Source organism: Equus przewalskii, chromosome 14 (assembly GCF_037783145.1).
Source record: "Equus przewalskii isolate Varuska chromosome 14, EquPr2, whole genome shotgun sequence".
NCBI lineage: Eukaryota > Metazoa > Chordata > Mammalia > Perissodactyla > Equidae > Equus > Equus przewalskii.
In genome coordinates this window covers 9,712,551-9,733,988 of record NC_091844.1, presented here as the reverse complement: position 1 = coordinate 9,733,988, position 21,438 = coordinate 9,712,551, and the positions used below count along the sequence as shown (strand labels likewise).

The window sequence follows — 21,438 nt, the reverse complement described above, 5'->3', positions numbered from 1 at the left end:
AAGTGACAGGTTTTACCTTGGAGAAGCACTGAACTGAGCTAGCTTACACAGTCAATTATTGTTCATTTCACAAAAAAAAGAACTGGGAAGGGAGGGAGGGCAGTGAAGGTTGGCTAGACAATGCTGAGGTGCCTGCCCGCCAGCCGAGGGGAACATCTCCAGCTGTTTCTAACACTGCAAGAATCTGGCTTGTGGAGACAAACAGGGGCTTCATCCTTACCTCCTGAGAGTGCTTTAAAACCCACACGCGCACAAACACACATACCCCAAACTGAGTATGTGAAAAGTCAAAACCAAACCAAAACAAAAAAGGGTCTAGTCTGTCCTAGAGGGTAACTTTATGTATCCATGTTCAACTATTTTCATACGTTTTAGGCAAAGCAGGATGTGAAATACAGCTTGAGTGTTTCTGGGTTAGGTTCCTGTAGCTCATTTGATAACACAAATCAGAAAAAACAAGCCAAAGCAAGGAGTAAAAGTCAGGCACTCAGGACTACGAACTGGGTTACACGCATAAAGTATTTCAAGAGAATCTCATCAAAAGACAGATAACTCCCAGTGAAATGATATGGAAAAAGTCAGAAGACAACATCTCAAAATAAATGAAGTGCTTATTGCTGAAAAATGAGCTTAGATCTCAACCAATTCAAAAGTGCAGAATTTACTGTGCCATTCGGGCCTTTTCCTCTAAGTTTCTTGTCTCTTGTTTCATTGCACAACAAGAGGTTCTTCATACTTTCTATGAAATACAACACGGCGCTTTTTGCAGTAATAAACTCCACACATGCGTGACAAATCCAAGCGTGCAAAATGTTTAACATCCCAGTTCACAGATACTTTAGGGACAAAATCCGATTATGAATTATATGCCACAATAAATAGGGCTGAATGTTTCATAAAGCAATTTATAGTTCATAAAAATGACAAAATGTACCTGTCAGACAGACCGTGGAGCGCAGTTCTCTGGGCTGCCTGCTGGAAGAAAGGACAGACATGTTTATTTAATATTCTGACTTTTAAATTATGTGCTCAATCAACACTTTTTAAAAAACCTGTGTCATATACCTTTTTGCCATGTGGTCAAATATTAAACTACTAGCAACCTAGTAGAGAGCCGTGCCAGGTTGCGAAAGGAACATTCCTGAAGGGTTAACTGAAGTTGCCACAGTGCACACCTGCCCCCAGGGGCCAAGCTTTGGGGTGGTGCGAGGTGTGCCACAGGTGAGGTTGGACAGGTCTCAGGAGACCCGGCAAAGATCAGAGCCATTTCATTTTTACTTCCTGAAATTGTTTTTTACCGTTGCTTCATTCTACTCTCCTGTAAGAAAAAAGATCTGTTTTGATTTCTTTGCTGCTTCTTTCCCAACAAAGGTGTAATTTTTGACCAAGTTTTCGGATTCATTGAAAAAGTCACCACAATTGGAAATTGGAACACTGACTGGAAATGTGATGATATTATGAGATTGATTTGTTTTAGGCATAGTAATGATATTGTGGCACTTTTTAAAGAGTCTGTTAGAAATTCATATTGAAATATTATGCATACAATTATATGATGTTGAGATTTGTTTTAAAATAATACAGTTGGAGGGAACGGAGAGTGGGTGAGCATATAAATGAAACAAGATAGCCTTGGGTTGATAACTCTTGAAGCTTGGTGATGAGCACATTGGGAGATTATTATATTATTCTGGATATTTTTGTATGTGTTTGAAATTTTCCATAATGCAAAAACTAAGAGAAAAAAGAAAAGAAAAAGGCCTCCATTTCTCCCTCAGATTCTCCCAGTTTCGCACTCACTTTCCACTTATCTGCCTATTCTGTTTGTTGTCCATTTGCCTTCTATCGCTGAGCACTCTGACACTTTGGAAGGCAGAGGGCACACTCTGTTCTCTGTCTCAGAAGTCACAGTTGGGAGGGGATCAAAGCATGGCCTCTAAGACCGAGGCTTACTCAGGGTACTAGGAAATAAGGACTGCTAGGTCCATTTCCACCTTGAATACTGCACATGTCAAGCTGACTGTTTACCAGGGACACCAGAATGTTTCCAGTGTTATTCTTCATCAAATTTAGGTAGCAGACAAAATAGACAGAATCTTCAGATTAGAAAAAAATGACACATCAGAGCCATTATCCCTCTTACAGAAATGAAATATATCCTTCGTGGTAGTTGCATGTCCTTGGATCAGTTGGTCAGTCCAACACTTACTGAATTCCTACTATGTGAAGATGATTGCACTGGGCTCCAGGGGGGTTAAAAACAAAAGCAGAAGTAGTCATTGTCTTGGAGATTCTCCATCCCTAGGTAGAACATCAGAATAGAGGTCCAGGGATGACTTGAGAACTCTTACGAAATAACAGGCAAATAAAAAGATGAAGGTAGGGCAGTGTTAGGGAGGTGCTGATATGAGTGGTAATCAATGGTTGGTGGACCAGCAGCTCCTCAAACAGTGCTTGCAACTGTGAGCAGGTGCTCAGCAAACATCTGCTGAGTAACCTGTGAATGAATGAATCAATTAGGGAATCCTTCCCACTGAAATTGGAGCAAAATTTTAAAGACAAGGAGGGATGTGGTCAGGGGAGAAGAGGTGTTGATTGCACTGCACTAGAAGGTAGAGCCAGGGCCCGTCCAAGCATCTAGCAAGTGGTTCTCAACTGGGCCACCCCTTCCCCCCAACCCCAGGGATATCTAGAATTGAGCAGGGACGTTGCTCAGTGCTACAATGTGAGGGGGGATCACTATTGGCATTTAGTGCCTGGGGACAGGGATGCCAAAGCCTTTCAAAGATCAGGAAGGTCTCTTGTACAATGAACTGTCTCCTTAAAATGACAAGGGTGTCTCTGTGGAGAAACACTGCAGTAAAGTAGGAATAAAAGGCAGATCGGAAAGAAGTAACACAGGGAACATTAGCTTCTGGGCCTGGCAAAGGAACTGAAAGTAAATCGATAAGAGGAACTTAGACAATTTCCACAAGTGACAACCACACTGATTCAGGAAAAAAATGTAAAATCTGTTGAACTGGGAATCGAGAGTCTTACATTCTGGGAGTGGTTTTGCCATTCATTTCTGTTATGGACCTTGAGTCCGCCCTCAACCTACGTCTCAGTTTCCAAACTACCCTTTCCTTCTCTAACCGGGATGATGAGGGAGCCAGCCAGTCAAGGTCCAGGCCTCTGTGGACAGTCTAAGCGGTCACTGTCACCTCCTTCTTCACTGGATTCCAGTGAATTAAGGCCCCAATGTGCTGGTGTTCCAGTGTCACATACTTGGTTCAGGAGAGAGATGAAGAATATCTACAGAGCTTTCTCTTGACGAGGACACCTGAGGCAGGGAAAGGCGCACAGCCTGAGGGAGGGCTGGAGACCAGGGGCCCACTCCCATACCTCAGAGGACGGGTACTTCCTTCTCTCTGCTCTCACTCCTTTCTCTGTGTTCCCCCTGAGGGCCGGCCCAGGAGCATGTTCACAAAAGGCACCCAGCAGCTGATGGGCAGCCATCATTGTTCCCAGGTTTGTCTCCTAAAGGGGGTTCTCTTATCACTCAGCAAGACGGCTTTCACTTTTGGCAGCTGTACTTGAAAAGAACTTAACTCTCTACTCCTGACTCTGTCGGGCTAAATATACAAAAAGTATTTTGAACTCCTAAAGGAAAGATGGCATGTCATTAGTACAGTCTCTGAACTTCATCTCAGCAGCGGGTATTGGAGACAGACTGTTCCTGGAATAACAAAAATCCTAAGAGATGTGACTAAAAGTTCAAAAGAAATCTCTAACACGGTATCTGAATTTTCTCCTACTCGTGGCTGTCAATATTTAAAAAGTCTACTGACTCTTTTCTCTCCCACCTCCAAATAATTCCTGCTGACTTATGATGAGGAAATACAGTGCCTGTTGATGTGCAGCCCACAAGAAGATGATTTAAAAAGCAAAAGTCAGACAAAGCAAACAAAAAACAAGAAACTCAGCCGCTTGACCATCACTGGGGTGATGCAGCCCAGGTGAGATCACCCGTTGAGAATAACTCCACAGGACTGACGTTGGCTAAGTCCTCTAACACAAGCTGAGTGGGACCCCGGAGCAGGGGCTGCTTTCCTTCAGCAGACGGATGTGATGCTGGGACCTAAAGGTCCTTTTGGGTTTAGACATCTGGCATCCTATCAGTTACTAAGCAACATCTTTCTGTGACTCTCACTCCTCAGTCTGTCCACATGAAGTATGTCACCACACACTTAACACCCTGGTACTAAGTACCATCGACTGCCCGAACCACTATTTTTAATGTCTGACTTTGATTGTGCTATTTAATTTGTAGTTATTCTACATCATTAAAAACTTTATAGAGAACGACTCATCATCTAACAAGAAAGGAGAGGAGAATATGCCAAATGTTTTAAATAATTCCTTGAGGGGAAAAAAAGCGCTTTATGGCATTAGATTAAAATTGTACGTACGTCATATACCAAAGCAAAAGTTTTTTTTGCTGCCTCCTCTCTTAAAAATACTTTGGCTTCGGGGCCAGCCCCCTGGCATAGTGGTTAAGTTTGGTGCGCTCCACTTAGGTGGCCTGGGTTTGTGGGTTGGGATCCCGGGAGCAGACCTACATCACTTGTCAGCCACGGTGAGGTGGTGACTCACATATAAAGTGCAGGAAGATGGGCATGGATCTTAGCTCAGGGCAAATCTTCCTCAAGAAAAAAAGAGGAAGGTTGGCAACAGAAGTTAGCTCAGGGCGAACCTTCCTTAGCAAAACAAAACAAAACAAAAAAAACACTTTGGCTTTCACACACTATTTTATTTTACTGTTGGAAAATAATAAAATAAATAAACATTGGAATTAAATAGCAGAGAAAAAAATTACTTAGGTAACTCATGATTGAAGCCTGAAAAACTACTCATAGTAAACTAGATGAATTGTCCAATTTCCTTCTTTCAAGAGTTGTACCCTACAGTAACCATATTTTTCTCTTCCTAAATCATCTCCTCTCATAACTTTCCTCTTATTCAGTTCTCAGCAAAATAAGTTGAGAGAATGCTTCATTGATCTTTCCTGAGTTCATTACTCATTCACGAATGACTCTGAAGCGTAAGTCTATGAGACAAGTTTTCTGCCAGAAATAACCATTTTCCAGGTTCTCTTGAAGAGGTGACATCTTTTCTCTGTCTTTATTATAGCAAGCTTGGTGCTTGGGAACACAATCAGTAGACATTCAGGTCTCAGTGTATGCTAAATGAATTACCAGTCACAATCTGTTATTGAAAGGAAATCAAAGAGGAAATTAAGTGCCCTTATTGTAATTGAGTCAAGCACAAAATAAGTTCCTGGATATTGGAGTGGGGAGGAACAAAGGGAAGAGGCTGAAATTCAGAGGGGCTCCAGGATGATCCAATTTCTTTTTTACGTGATAGAAACAGAATTAGCACGTGGACAGCTCTGTGATTCAATCTGAAGGACCTACTATGTGGAGGTGCTGGGCTTGGGCTGGGTGACAGTCAAAACAGACAAAGCCCTCGTCACAATGTGTTTAGGGTGTAGGGGTGAGTCAGAAAAGCTAAACTTACACAAACATTCTAGATTACACGGGCTATGACTGAAGAGGACAGGGTGCTGTGACACAGAATATGGAGGGGCTCTCATTTGGAGGCAGTGGCCAAGGAACGCTCACTAAGAGACAACACAGCTGATGACTGAAGGACAAAGCAGAGTTGTTGAATCAGAGAAACGGGAGTGGGTGGGGAAGAAGGGACTCCAGGCAGGGAAAACAGTTTGGGAGCAAAGGCCTGAGGCAGGCCTGGATCCTTGCTCAGCTGAAGAACTACAAGAAAGTCATTGTGGGGGAGCTCAGTGAGCACTGGGGACAGTGGCACATCCCAAGGGCTTTGGAGGTTATGTGAAGGATTTTGGATAGTATCCCCAGGGTAATCAGGAGTCATTGAAGGATTCACATTAGGGAAAGTTGGGTGAAGGATGTATGGAACCTGCCTGTACATTCTTTGCATCTTCTGGAAAAGCTATAATTAAAGGAAAAAAAGAGTAGGGAGTAAGGAATATGATCTACATTTTTCAAATGTCACTCTGGCTTCTATGTGGTGACTGGATTTGGGCAGGAAGGGACAGAGTCTGAGGTTGTTGCAGTAACCCAGGCAAGAGAAGTGCATAGTAGCACCAGAGAGGGAGAGAGTCTGCTACATTTGGAGGTAGAATCGAGGGAATCAGTGATTGACTGGAGGTGGCTGGCCAGGCAAGGCATCAGGAATGAGTCCCAGGTTTCTGGCTTGAGCACCTGGTGTGGATGGACAGCCACTGATAGGGAGGGGTTAGACTGTGCAGGAGCAGGAGCAAAGGCAGAGTTTTCCTTGGGGTATGTGAAGTTCAAGTCCTTTCTGGGATGTTCAAGTGAAGACGTCGAGTAGATAGTTGGATCCATGAGACTGAAGCTGTTTAAATGCCAATTAAGTGCAAAACAGCAATATATTTTTGGCAAATAATAGTCATAAAAAGGAGAGAGAGGTTAAATTTTCTGGATCTACATTTTGCTGTGATTCTAAGAGAAAGAGATTTAGGATTCAACTGGTTACATGACGTCTTTGTTTCTCCATTCCACACATGAGATACCTCCATCTTTGATATTCAGGTTTATTACACGGACAATAAAGGCGGGACCTCTACAGCCGCGATTTTAATCATTTTGCTTCACCTGTGTTAGGACATTGCATCCACATTCAACCACCTGAATAAATGCATCACAGCGCATCTTAGTTCATTTGTGTTTTGCTGTTACTGAAGCATGCTGTGAAATTTAGATCGAATCACATATCTTTATAGGAATTCTCTCTGGTAAGCCCTTACTTTTTTCCTGCCACTCTTCTTCAAGTTGACACGTGTATTTATTAATTTATTTCACTGTGTAATTTCCTCCTATATCTATTAACACATTTTATGTTTTGTTAACGTAACTTTTATGCAGTTGCTTTTCATTTTAGTCCTGGTTGATGAGCCTCTTAACTTTTTATGTTGTGAGGTTTCATTTGGTGTTTTTCAACCCGTCTAGTAATATCTGCAAGACAAAGGAAAGAGTCTTACTCTCTCCTCTATTTTTTCCTTTGTAATAATGAGTACTTTGCATTTTCAGATTCCTAGAAATGCTCTGTAGGAAGCATTTTGTTCAGTAGACTTTGACCTTATCCTGTTCTCTACAGAGGTCAGGCAGAGTCAGAGATGACGATATAATTCATCATCCAAGAAAGAATATTTTTGAGAGTGAAAGGAGATGCTAACCAGATGGGAGTCGAGAACAACAGGATAAAACCCTGTTTCTCCAGGCACACTGGGATGTATGCCTGTTCTAATAAAGACTACTTGGCACAAAGATAAATAAGATCAGGATGAGAAGATAGAATTTCAAGGAAGAGGAACTTGTCAATGAAGACAGCAAACAGCTGAATGGGGTCAGCAGTGGACAAACCATCCCCATCCTTGGTGTCTCTTTACGTCGTTGGCCTGTTTTCTTTCCAGCTGCTCCTCCCTCTGTTTAGATTCTGCGTGTAATCTGAGGTCCAGCTCATCCTTTTTATAAGTGTTCCTTGACCACTCAAGCTTCTGTTGACCTTCCTCTCTGAACTCCTAGTCTAGAACACGGGTTAGCACTGGGTTCTTTTATTTTTTGAGGAGTTTGCCATCTGCTTCAGGAGAATTTTAGCCCTGTCCTCTAGTGCCTTGAAGCTCACTGACGGTAGAGAGCCCAGCTCGTCCTCCCTCCACCAGAGAGAGCTTTCTGCTGGCCGACCACACCTGTAGTGTGGTTCACAGGTAGGGTGTGAGCAGGTCACTTCTGAGGATGACAAACGACCACTATTTGCCACGGCTCCAATCTAACAGGTTTGTTGAAATACATTTTTTTTTCTTAGCTGTATCTTTTTTCTCTATTTTACCTTCTTTAAAAACTAGGATACACTATTCTCTTTGGAGAGAGTTTGACTAGTTTTTTTTTTCCACACTAGATTGCTTAGATTTGTTTATGTCTACCAGAAATAAGATAAAGACAATAACAAACATTTATTGAGCACCTGTGACAACTTATGGAACATGCTGATTAGGGCTGGCAGGCAACACCAGATGAAGTTTGTCTGGACAACATTATCTCATAATTTGGATCCTGTTACCAGCTGACTGATTTGGGAGCCTTGTTTGAGGCCGAACTGTCAGTGACAGTCCTAATTTGGCAATTCAAACCTTCCGAGAGGTATTGAGAGAGGCACGCTTGTTTTCATTGAGCTGTTCCAGGACGCTTTACTCACTAGAGATACACTACGAACAATTTCCGACACCCACTGGGTGGCCCTCTGCTTCCAGGCCCAGGAAGCTTTTGCCATCACAAATGAAAACTTAGGGCAGCTGCTGGGAGTTAGGAGAAGGAAGGGCAAGGTGTGGGGACAATAAGAGCATATGCCACGGGGGCTGTCCCTGTTCACGGTGACTGACATCGGACTCTTTCCAGAGGGGCTGGGGCTCTACTGAGGGCCTGGAAGATATAAGGCACCCTGGATAGTGGGCCATACTGACTGCCATGAGGGCAACATTATGGCGCAGAGGGTCCCCGTGGATCCCAGAAGGGCATCTGTGAGGCAGGGAGGCTGGTGTGGGAGAGGTAAGAGGTCAGTTTGAATAGGAGGAGGTTGGTGGGAAGACTCATAGCCATGCGTGAAACTATTAGGGTTCGCCACAAGGGGGGGGGTGTAGAAGTAAGTTGGGTGACATCGGCCCCAGGCCAGGTCATAGGGAGCAACTTGTGGTTCAAGAGATGTGGCATCACTGTCCTATGGCAAGTAGCTGCTTCCACCTGGGCAACTGGACACTTACCAGGGAAGTGTGTACTGGTTAGATTATTGAACAATCCTTAGTATAAGGTCTAACCAATAGCACAGGGAACACAAATAAATGTGCTTGATCAGATGAGCAAGCCATAATGGTGCCTCTCCTGAGCCCCTGAGGGATGACAGGTTGGCCTGTATCTCATTTGTTCATTGAATTTGATCATTCCAAAAACATTTCGTGTCAGAGGATGAGAGCACAAAATTGGCAACTGGGCTTTAGTCTTCACCATAGATCGTAAAGTTTATTCTGGCTTCTGTTAGTACAATTGCAAAACAACTATTCCTTTTTTTTTTTTTTTTAAGGAATGAACAGGCAGTATTTGGCTTTTAAACAGACATCATTATCAATTTCCCTTTTAGGTAAAAGGATCTGAGAAATCTTTGCTGAACTATTATTTTGTTAAAAACCAGAATGGCACTCTCTATGAAACTGTTTTCCGTTATAAGAAATTGATTTTTTTCCTTTTGGTGTTTTTCAGCAAAAGCTTCTCTCAGGTACTAAATAAAGGACTATTTGTGACCCCACTGGACAGGTGGCAAGCTACCAGTCTCTAACCTTCTGTTCCAAACATAAATATTGTGTCCTAAAGAACATGTTCACAAAACTCAATCTCCATTAATTATGGGCTTGGTTCTCTTGTTACCTACATCCTCAAATATTTAAGTTGCTTTGGGAGAGAGATGTTAGAGTTATGTAAATAACAATATATAACATCTAGCCAAAAACCATCACATTTCCAAGCTCATCTTCATTGTATGCATGTGATACATAATCAGGGGTGTAAGTTTAAATTCTAGGCCCCCAATTTTTATTATAATTTTCAATTGTCCAAATGGAATGTGTTCCTTGTAGAAAAAAATTAGCACATATAACAAATAAAAAACAAAACAAAACAAAAAAACAAAAACAAAGAACAACCTCCATTTCACCACTAGGGTGATAGCTACCATTAGCAATTCGGTGTGAATCTGTCTCTATTTTACATGTAACCCAAATAAATCAGGGCTGTCTTGGGGCCAGTCTGAGCATGGTGTTGCTTTGGAAAGAAACACAAAAATGCTATGAAAGTCTTGAAAAATAAAGTATCAAAGACTCTTGACAAGAGGATAGACTGTAACACCATGTAAAGCTCCTTCAGAACCTTCTTACCCATCTTTTCTAAGTCCCACACCTTGTGGCATTTGCTCTGTCTCTCTTCTTCTTCTCTCTCTGCCTCCTTCCCTCCTCCTCACTCTCTCCCGTAAAACTCCAGTCCACCATTCTCACCTCCCCCTCCCACCTTCCAGATCTATTCTTCCATGATTAGCTCCTTGCCTTTTCTTATATAAATCAATTTTCTTGGCTTCTTCCTGTACTCCTCTCCTTCTATTACTTAATAAAGTATTTAAAAAAAAGTTCCAGCAGTGCAAATAAAGAACATTCTTGAGGAGAAGGTAAGGGGAACAGGAGGAGGGAGTGGGGAGGATGTTAAAATGTATACTTTACTAGTTTTACATGAATATATATTTGTATAATATATATTTACATTAATATAAGATATTTTCTATTAACCTACTTTAGTACTTTTTCCAGGTACATTAAGATATTGAAACAGACGTTCAATAAAGTTGACTTGCTCATGGCCACAGAGCTGGTAAATAATGGAATCAGGCCAGCAAGGCACCACAGAACACCCCAACACCCCAGTCCTGCCCTGGCCTCACAGTGGGCTGTCTGGTGCAGAAAGTGAAGGGCAGGGGACCAGAAGAATTTTGAATTCTGCCAGTCTCAGAGTGAAGAGCACTGGCGGGACACTGACTGGATGCTAACAGACACAGGGGCAAGCTTTCTCTGGGGATGCCAGTGAAGAGGCGGCAGAAGAGTCATCTCGAAAAGAGGTGTTTGCAAAGGAGATGCGAGGGTTTCAGGTTTCTGAGACTAACCTCTTTTCTTCAGGAGGTTGCCAGGTAGAAGCATATTGTTTATCTCAGAGCTTGCCAGAAACTCCTAGAGAAGAATTCTTTTTATCTCCAGGGCTCACCACGACAAGGCTACATATATAAAGGAAGTGCCTGCCTGGGTCAGGTCTGAGTAGGTACAAAGATCAGTGAGGATTCATCGGGCCAATGGGGAAAATCCGCTGGTGCTGCTGGATGGTGGTGAAAGATCCAAGCTTGGCTGTCAATTCTCAGAATTGTGAGAGTGACAGAAACATTTGGATTTGGGGATAGGGCATTGGCAAGACAAGAGTGCTTTCCATGTGAGTGTGTGAGAGTGCCTGCATGTGTGCATACTTGTCTAGCACCTACAATTTCAAAGTGAAAGCAAACAAACAAGAATCACCAGCACAGCTAGTGACGGCTGTGCTCCTTGGAGATACTCTACAGGTCGCATGCGGATTTAAAGTCCTGGTTCTTGGGAGTGGAAGGTTAAATGTGGAGTGTGGCAGGTGATGCGATCTACGTCTTGCAGGTTCTGTTACAGCTTTGTGGCCTGTTCATCAGGGCTTTGGTCACCTGCACGCTCCCGGAACTCATCTCACAGAGCAATTTCAGTGCAGGCTAGACCTTGAGCACAGCCAAGATGGTGACAGCCCATGCATAATCTCATCTTTAGCACAATGGGAGGATACTGGGTTTAGGCACTTCTCACTTTGTTGCGTTTGCCAAATATCTTTTGGAGCTTTTAACAAAATCCTTACATTACAGCAATATGATGCTTAGTGGCATCCCATTCACTTTCTGCTGGCCTTGGTAGGTGGTTGATTATTATGATCCAACTGGGGCCTAAGCTGTGGATACAAACGTTGCTCTGTTCTTGTATAAAGACAAGGTGAAAGTAACATAAATGTTTTGATAGTTTTGTTAAAAATACAACCTGTGTTTGAAGAACCAAAATCTAAGCCTGGCTTTATGTTTCACTTAGATGTTGTTTTTACTCAGACAAAATAGTAATGTTTGAAGGTAAAAATAGGTCTGTAACAGTTATGAAAGATTCTCATAATTGCCCTTTTGCAAATCAATGATATAACAGAAGACAAAGCTGAACGAATTCGATTATGTTATTATTGGTATAGGATTTTCACCTCTCAAGGGACCACTTCTTTATGGTTTATATGTGAAAGTGTTTTCAAATACAATACGTTGTAACCACATACTCTTCCTTGAAGTGCCCTGGACTTTTAAGAATGAAGTCCAGGTTGGAACGAGAGGTACCCAGAGACATGCTCAAGCAGACCTCCCAGAGATATATTCTGGCCGACTCGTTCTCTCTCACTTTTCTAGGGTGGAGAGGACCACGTCTGAGGGGCTGACATTTCAGGAGATGTCTGGTCTGCTTCTTAAAGGTGGTCTTTTTTCACTCAGCACAACCTGTTGGCTACAGATCTGGTCAGGATGGAACTTGGAAGTGCCAAGAGGCATTGAATTCCCACAAATGATTATGCTCCACGTAGAAACAATGCGCGAAGAGAGTCTCCTGAGGAAAGCTGGGCTTATGAGATAACCAGCCCCACTCGGAGAAGATGTGGAAAAACACAAACAAAAACAAAACTTTCCGAGTGCGTATCTAGACCAAACACCTGAATGACTGTGGGTAAATCTTTACTATATGAAACCACCCACACCTGGCTATGAGTGATAGCATCCACTCCAAGGAGCATCCACTCCTGAATGGTTACACTTCTGAAAAAGCTATTGAAGAAAAAAACCCATTAAACTCACAGGATAAAGGGCCATTCCTCTGAGTTAAATAGCAGTGTCCTCTGGACGGAGAATTCCACTTCCTCTGCCAGCCAGCAGACCTGCTGGCAGCTGTGTTTGAGAAGGGCATGCCCATCAACTAATGATGTATGGCCTTTCTTCTGTTCTCCGAACGGAGAGTCTATTTTGGCGGAACTGATATCCACTATTAACAAAAACGTGGCTTAGTTTAAAAAATGTAGCTCCCTCCACGATTTCGTCAACTTAGCAAAGCAATGATTCTCCATTTTTGTGTTAATTGTATGTTTGCCCAAATTCAATGGATCTTTTAATTATTATTATTTTTTGTTTTTTTTTTGCTGAGGAAGACTTGCCCTGAGCTAACATCCACTGTCAATCTTCCTCTTTTTGTATGTGGGCTCCCAGCACAGTGTGGCCACTGACAGACGAGTGGTGCAGGTCCATGGCCCGGAACTGAACCCGGGGAGCCGAAGAGGAGCAAATGGAACTTAACCACTAAGCCACTGGGGCTGGCCCAATCTTTTAATTTTTATATAATTTTCCCATTTTCCAGAATCCATACATCCTATGGTCCAGGCTGGTTGGACACAACTAAACCTACACAAATCTCAATCGGGTCCCCAGAGGAGGTCTGAGAAAATATTTTAGGAAACAGGGTTGTGGACCTTTGTTCTTCTGTGCTCAGTGATATTTAAGTTGCCTGACCACTTGCTTTCGGAAATTCCACTTCATTAATATGAAAAAGACATTTTTGGTTATCTTTACCTATGCTTGTTCTTTTCATAAATGTTTATGAAGAGTAGCATGATATAATAAAATTGGTCATCTTAAAAGAATTCTGCATTTGCTTCTGGTGACAGTAACATTTTATTTATAAAATATGATTATCTCACAAAGTTTTAGGACTATTAAACAAACAAAAACCTCCTGCTGAACATCTGAGTTTCACTGAAGGTTTGAATACAAGATTCCTTCATATGCAGACAACAAAAACCTGAGAGGCAGTGGCTTTCAGAGCCAGTGTTTTGTTTCTGTATTAAAAAGAAACTAATTCGTCAGTACGATTAAATTGGGTATTTAGCTTAGGTACAACATTAATGCAAGACTAAAAATGAAAACAAACAAACTACTTTTCTTTTTTTCTGTTTTGCTATTGGGTTTAGTATATTTAATGTATACTTTTTTTGTGTAGTCATTGAGGGCAGGGCATTTCCTGGCATTTACGATTTACTTAAAATTTTTGAGGTTAAATCATCATAATGAATATTATTAATGTGTAATTCATCAAGACCAACAAGCCAGCAACTTGCATGATGTTGGCGCTTAGTAGGAATTCAGGATTATTCTCAGAATGACTTTTTTGGCTCTTGTCTGGCTATGAATAACATCTATGATACAGTTCATTTCTAACGTAGGAGAAGCTTGATTCTGGAGCCCTGCCCCTCAAACCTGGTCCTGATTACTGCTTCAACTCCTGTTTATATAATTCTACACAATTTTGGCAGGACTCAAGAGCACATACCAGGGTGTTGGCTTTTATGAATCTCCTGGGATGTGAATGTCAAGCTGACTGGATGAACTCTGGCCACAAATCCCAGACAAGCACAATGACTCTATTTATTCAGACTTGGCCGCCTGGATGCAGATTGACTCTGTGGGTAATAAATTTTCTCAGGCCAAGAACTTCAGCATCAACCAAGCGGATCCTGAGAAGAAAAATGCACCCAGGGAAGCGGAGTTGGGCTGCAAAACCTCCTATGTTTTTATTCCACGTCTGCATATCATTCAGCTAATTCATTTGGTCCCTGATTGACTCGCTCTGCCAATGGCTTCAGAGGTTCTTTTTAAAAGCTCTGCTCTCTGTTATGCAATTGTCATATTAAAAAGGAACAGGGGAAAAAATGAACAGAGCCCATGCAACTGGCAATCTGCATTTAATATTACACCCCAAACTGATGTCAGTTATCCAGCGACCACTACGGTAAAGAGTGGAAAGTTGAGATGGGCATATTTCTTGTGCTTTTCCCTAGGAAACCAAAGGTAACAAGAAGCAATGGGAACTGCAATTCAGCACTCAGAGCAATCTCACCTATAATCTTGACATCCTGGTGCAGTGGGGCTTTAGATTCATTCTCAGGACTGACATTCTTTCTGAGAGACAGGACTAGCACGCCATGCATTAAAAATAAGAAAAGAATTGACTCTTTAACTTGAAGATCTATGTTAACTACCTAGATATCTATTAAATTAATTGTGTGCTCTCCAAATATTGATTGGGGATTAAAAGGTAACTTTTCTTCATTGTGAGAAGTAAATTATGCCAGTAGGAAAATTTCCCTCTACAGATTATATCCAATGATCACTGCCTGTAAAATTAAAATTGTCAGTTTAAGTGGAGAAACCATGCTCATTTAAAGAGAAAAATGCACTTATGTAATTAAAATGAAAAGACTGCCTAATATGTGTGGATAATGTAATTACTGGAAGCTGCAGGCACACACGTAGCGATTCATTTTGGATCCCTGCTCCCTTACTTTCCCTGAGCTTATATATTTGTCATCTCCGAAACACACTGTGCAGTTGACACTAGCAGCAAGGCTGCTCCTTCCTGAAAGTCTTAATCATGTGTTCCCCTCCTCATGCCTTCACTATAACAATTTCATCGAGGTATTTACTGTGTCCAATCTCCCAAGCTTATCCTGAATTGAGAGGCAGAGTCCCTCTTTTTACTAAATGGGAAGACATGCAACATAATTCATCTCTCTCTTACAAACCCATTTAAAAATTGCCTTAGTACTTAGTACCTTCAGGAATAATTTTGTCTTAAATCTTCTAATTTCTTCACATTCTTCCACGGAAACACTGGTCTTTGGAATTGTTAAAACCAAGAGTCACAGAAAAGAAGATCAAACAAATTGCTACATGTATCCTTCATTTACCCAGACAAACAAGAAAACTGATTCTCATATCGTTTGTCCTATTTCCAGTTTAAATCTCATCAAGTATGAAAATTATAGGAGCAAACGTGAGAATATGCTTCCATTTCAATTATAGCTCCAAGCTTCCTAGGTAAACCCTGTCACAATCCCGGCTCTAGAGGTTACAGCCAAAATTCTGCTATCCTGCAAAGGGAAGACTGTGGTTTTGGAGGCTTCTGTTTAAGATAACTTCTGAAAATTTATAACATCAATATAGCTTGGCATGAGGCATATTTAAGAAGTAGCTATAGACATTTCCATGAAGATAAGATAGATGCTTTTATCCTAAACAGGTAGATTATTTATGCATTAATCTACAGCCAATTTATGATCTTGGGTCTTTTGTTTTTGTCTTTTCTGTCAACACCTTTGATCTTTGGATAAGACTAAACTGAAAAATCATAGTGTTCAGTAAATAAATAAAGGTAGAGCAAAAGTCATCTTTGATACCGGACAATGGATAGTAGGAAATACTCCCAATTCAACTCAACATCATGCATTGATTCATGCATCCATTTGGCAAGTATTTAGCACCTCTAGTGTTCCAGACACAGTCCCTGCCCTAGGAAACTTCCAGTCTAATTGATAGAGTTAGATATTTTAAAAAATAAACATAACACATAGCTAAAATGATGACAAGACTTAAGAAATATTAAGGTAATTGTGAGGAGGACTAACTGGGGGTCCATCTTGGATAGGGAGAGGCTTGGTGAGGAAGTGAAAGTTACGCTGCACTTCCAAGATGAGCCGGTGTTAGCCAGGCAAAAAATGAAAGAGTAGAGGCCTATGGAGGCCATGAGGCAGCTAACCATGGCTTGTTGGAGGAGCTGAAAGAGGGCCCAGGTGACTAAAGTGCCATGAAAGAGCTCAATGTGACGTGAAGGGAAAGAAGTTGGTGAAGTTAGACTGTGAAGGGTAGTGTCAGTCATGCTATGGGCTCTGGATTTTATCCCAAGTGGGAAGGGAAACCTATTTAAGATTTTAGAACAAGGAATGACTTGATATGATTTATATTTTTAAAAGGATCACTGTGAGGAGGTTGTATTATAGAAGGGGAGGAACAGAAATATGCTAGTGTCTACGAGACTGATCTAGCCTAGTAGAATGGAAAGAGGTGGATGGACTAACATTTAATTTTGGAGGTTGAATTTGTAAGACTTAGACATAAAACTTTTAAGTGAGGAACAGGGAGTCATCAAGGATGAGCCCAATGTTCTAGGATTGAACAAGTGCATATCTGGAAGTGTCACTTTTAGAAATGGAAACAATCATAACAGGAACATATTTGTGTGTGGGTGGATAAGGGGTGGCAAAGACCAGTTTGGCACAAACTGAATTCGAAAGTCTTGTGAGACATTCAAGTAGAAAAGTCAAGTAGGTCTGCAGTTTAAAAGAGAGTTCTGAACTTTAGAAATTGTAGGCATATAAAAGTTGAAGGTCATGGGAATGGATGATATTGCCGAGAGAAAGAGAGAGAAAGGGAGAGAGAGAGAGAAAAAAAAAGAGAAAGAGAGAGAGGGAGAGGGAGAGAGAGAGGGAGGGAGGAAGTGGATAAGAGAAATCAGGAATAAATGCTGAAAGACTCCAACATTTAAGATTGGGTTGAGGAGGAACAGTCACCAAAAGAACCTGAGAAGAAATGGCCAGGGGGCAGGAAAGAAACCAGGAGAGTGTGGTCATACACCTCAAGAAAAGAGGGGTGATCAATAGTGTTCAATGCTGTAAGTCCTCTGGTAACACAAGAGACTGAAAACAGCCCAGTACATTTGGCTCTGTGGAGGTCACTGGTGACCTAAAGAATAGTTCTGGTGGAGAGTGGTGGTGGGGGGTGGGGGAGGTGGGGCAGAAAGGAGTCAAAGGAACAAGTTCCTGAGTAACTGAGAAGAAATGGGACAGACTTTTGAAAAGAGGAAGGCAGTGCTCTTCTGTAACAGGAGGGGAAGGAGAGGATGGATGAAGATAAAGGTAGTTGGGTGGATCTGGTTATGGGAAGAGGAGGCTTTCATCCTAAATGCCAGTCAGCCATGGTATACTAGGGGAATAAAGATGAATAAGGAGTAGAATAAGATTCAGGTTGCTCACTCAAGAAGGCAGGAAGATAGAAAATGAAATCCCATATTATCCATATATTATCAATTCTGTGATGGAGGTAATTATTGGATATTAAGGGAGAAAACTTGTAAAATGCCATCACCAGTGAACTAAGTTATGTATATATAGTGTAATACCTAGAAGAGCCACTAAAAAGCTATACACACTCAAAAATACTATAGATAAATAAAAATGGAATTCTACAAAATGTTCAAGGAACCTACAGGAAGTCAGGAAAAAGAAAATAGAAAAATGAAAAAGAGAACAAACAGAATACAAAAAATAAAGTGGCAGACTTAAGCCCTAATGTATCAATAATTACACTAAATATAAATGGTCAAATGTATCAATTGAAAGACAGAAACTGGCAAAGTGGATAAAAGATATGACAACTATACTCTGTCTATAAGAAACTTACTTCAAATATAACAATAGAGATAGGTTGAAAGTAAAAGAATGCAAAAAGTTACATTATGCAAACATTAATCAAAAGAATGCAGCAGTGGCTGTATTGATATCAGATAAAGTAGACATCAGAGCAAAGAAAATTACCAGAGAGAGAGTGGAACATTGCATAATGATAAAAGGGTCAATCTACCAAATGACATAGCAATCCTAAAGACTGTGCACCAAATAACAGAGTTGTAAAATATGTGACGCAAAAACTTATAAAATGGAAAAGAGAAATAGACAAATCCACAGTTATAGTCAGAGACTCCAACACTTCTCTCCCAACAATTGATAGAGCAACTAGACAAAAAGTCAGCAGGACTTTTTGACAGAATAACTTGACAGAATAACTCAACAGCATCATCAACCAACAGGATCTAATTGACATTTATAGAACACTCCACACAGCATCAGCAGAAAGCACATTCGTTGAAGTGCCCATAAAACATATACCAATAGAGACCATAAAAAATATTCAACAAATTGACAAGAATTGAAATCACATAAAATGTGTTCTTTGACCACAATGGAACTGAACTAGAAAGCAATAAAAGTAAGATTACAGGAAATCTTCAAACATTTGGAAATGAAATAACACACTTCTAAATAATCGATGCATCAAAAAGGAAGTCTCCCAGAACTGAATGACAGTGAAAACACAACATGTCAAAATTTGTTGGATGCATCTACAGCAGTGCTGAGAGTGAGATGTATAGCACCAAATGCTTGTATTATAAAAGCAGACAAGTCTCAAATCAATGGACCAGGCTTCCTCAAGAAACTAAGAAAAGAAGAACAAAATGAACCCAAAGCAAGCGGAAGGAGGGAAACAATAAAGATAAGAAACCAATGAAATTGAAAACAGAAAAATTGATAGAGAATATTGATAGAACAAAAAGCTAGTTATTTAGGGGCCGGCCTTGTGGCCAAGTGGTTAAGTTTGGGTACTCCGCTGTGGCGGCCCAGGGTTTCGCCGGTTCGGATCCTGGGCATGGACATGGCACCACTCATCAAGCCATGCTGAGGTGGCATCCCACATGCCACAACTAGAAGAAGCCAGAACTAAGAATATGTAACTATGTACTGGGGGGCTTTGGGGAGAAAAAGGAAAAAAATAAAATCTTAAAAAAATATAAAAGCTAGTTATTTGAAAAGATCAATAAAATTGATAAACCTCTAGCAAGACTGACATAGACAAAAATAAAGAAGATCGGTATCAAGAATGAAAGAGGGGAGGAGAGTGACACCAACATCATGGAAGAGTGAGTCGTTCCCTTTGTCTCTCCCCTCTAAGTTACAACTAAACAGACATTCATTAACCAACAGAGCCTTCTCTACACAGCACAACAGGATGCCTGAGAGATCCACGCAGCCACACATCTGAAGGTGGGTGGACTGGATCTCCAGGAAGTGGTAGAATTAGGTGAGTGTATCCCTCCTTGTCCCTGGAAGTAGTGGTCCAGGTTTCAGATCCTTACACAGTGGCCCTGTGCAACTGTAGGTGGAGGAGAGGGCAGCCCAGCTCATGTGCAAACGTTTTTGGAGTGGTAGCCTGACCCACAGGAACACCAACTGCGCCGTGGTGGCCCTGCCTGTGGGAATGCTCCCCACTGAGTGATGGCTGCTCAGCCCCTGCATAGGCACCCCTCCTGCCTAGTGCTGCAGGTTAGCCTAATCACCCATGAGTACCAGTGCAGCACGGGCCTGTGTGAAAGAAAGTGCCCCTCCCACCCAGTGTAGCCTGAGTACAGCAGGCTCCTCTTGCATGACAGTGATCTGCCTGCAGAGCATAGAGGCCCCACCTGCAGTGCGTGACCCACCTGTTGAGTGCAGAGACCCCACCCCTGTGAGTGCAACCTGCTGAGTGGCTGTGGCCAGCCTGCGCAAATGCAGAGCAGCCCTACTGGCACAACTACAGCAGACAGGGCAAGATCAGAAAACACAGCCCCCCTCCCAGTGGTAGCAGGTGGAAACTGCAATCTGGTACTACCACAAATGCACTGGTAAGGGATCAATTCATCAAACACCATGAAGAACTACAGTAATACTTCAGAGGAGAAGGAAAATGAAAGTCTCTAGAAACCAATCCTGAAGTCACAGAAGTTTACAATCTAAATCACAGAGAATTCAAAATAGTTGTCATAAAGAAACTCAATGAGTTACAAGAAAACTCAGAAAGATGGTCCAGTGAAATAAGGAATAAAATCAATAAGCAGAAGGAATACTTCACCAAAGAGATTGAAGCTCTAAAAAAAACCAAACAGAAATTCTAGATATGAAGAATACAATTAATGATCAAAAAAATCTAGAAACCATAAAAAATAGAGCTGACATTATGGAGGATAGAATTAGTGAAGTAGAGGACAGAAATATAGACATGCTTCAAGTGAAGGAGGAGAACTAAAATTTTTTAAAAAATGAAGAAAATTCTTCAAGAAATATCCAACTCAGGAGAAGCAATATAAGAATTATAGATATTCCAGAGGGAGAAGGGAGGGAGAAAGGAGCAGAGAACTTATTCAAAGAAATAATAACTGAGAACTCCTCAAATCTGAGGAAGAAACTGGACATAGAAGTATATTAAGTCAAAAGAACTCCTAATTATATCAATGCAAAAAGACTGTCTCCAAGGGATATAATAGTAAAACTGGCAAAATTCAATGACAAAGAAAAAATATTAAGGGCAGCAAGGCAGAACCCATATCAGGCTCTCAGTGGATTTCTCAGCAGAAACCTTACAGGCTAGGAGAGAATGGAATTATATATTCAAAATACTGAAAGACAGAAACTTTCAGCCAAGAATACTCTATCCAGCAAAACTATCCTTCAGATATGATGGAGAAATAAACGTGTTCCAGATAAACAAAAGCTGAGGGAGTTCATCGCCACTAGACTTGCTTACAAGAAATGATGAAGGGAGCCCTCTTAATTGAAACAAAAAGGCAGACGTTTACAATGCTTTGAGGAAGGAGATATATAGACAGACAAAATCAGAAAACTGCAACTCTCTTTCAGAACAAGATAGCAAACACTTAATTATAACACAAAAGAAAAAGGGAAGGAAAGCATCAAAAATAACTATAAATCCTTCAATTTAGTCACAAACTCACAACACTAAAAAGAATAACTTGTGACGATAATAACTCAGAAGGGGAAGAGGAAAGGGATGGAACCTGCTTAGGCTAATGGAGATAAGAGGCTATCAGAAAAGGGACTATCTCATCTATGAGATGTTTTATTGAAACCTCATGGTAACCACTAAACAAAAATAAGAACAGAGCTACAAAGCAGAAATAAAGAGAAAACTGAGAAAACCATCACAGAAACCACCAAACTGAAATGGCAG

At 41.2% G+C, this 21,438-nt stretch overlaps 1 protein-coding gene across 9 annotated transcripts in view; it reads right to left on the bottom strand.

The window, feature by feature from the left end:
* AFF3 (ALF transcription elongation factor 3) overlaps positions 1 to 21,438 on the bottom strand; it is a 573,659-nt gene that overhangs the window by 82,233 nt on the left and 469,988 nt on the right. For 5 of the 9 annotated variants that reach the window (XM_070573486.1, XM_070573489.1, XM_070573492.1 and 2 more), the window contains one exon: positions 935 to 975. In XM_070573486.1, coding sequence (XP_070429587.1) covers positions 935 to 975 — 41 coding nt within the window. The remainder of the gene's footprint in view (positions 1 to 934; positions 976 to 21,438) is intronic. The other 4 variants (XM_070573490.1, XM_070573494.1, XM_070573488.1 and 1 more) reach the window with 1 other exon arrangement.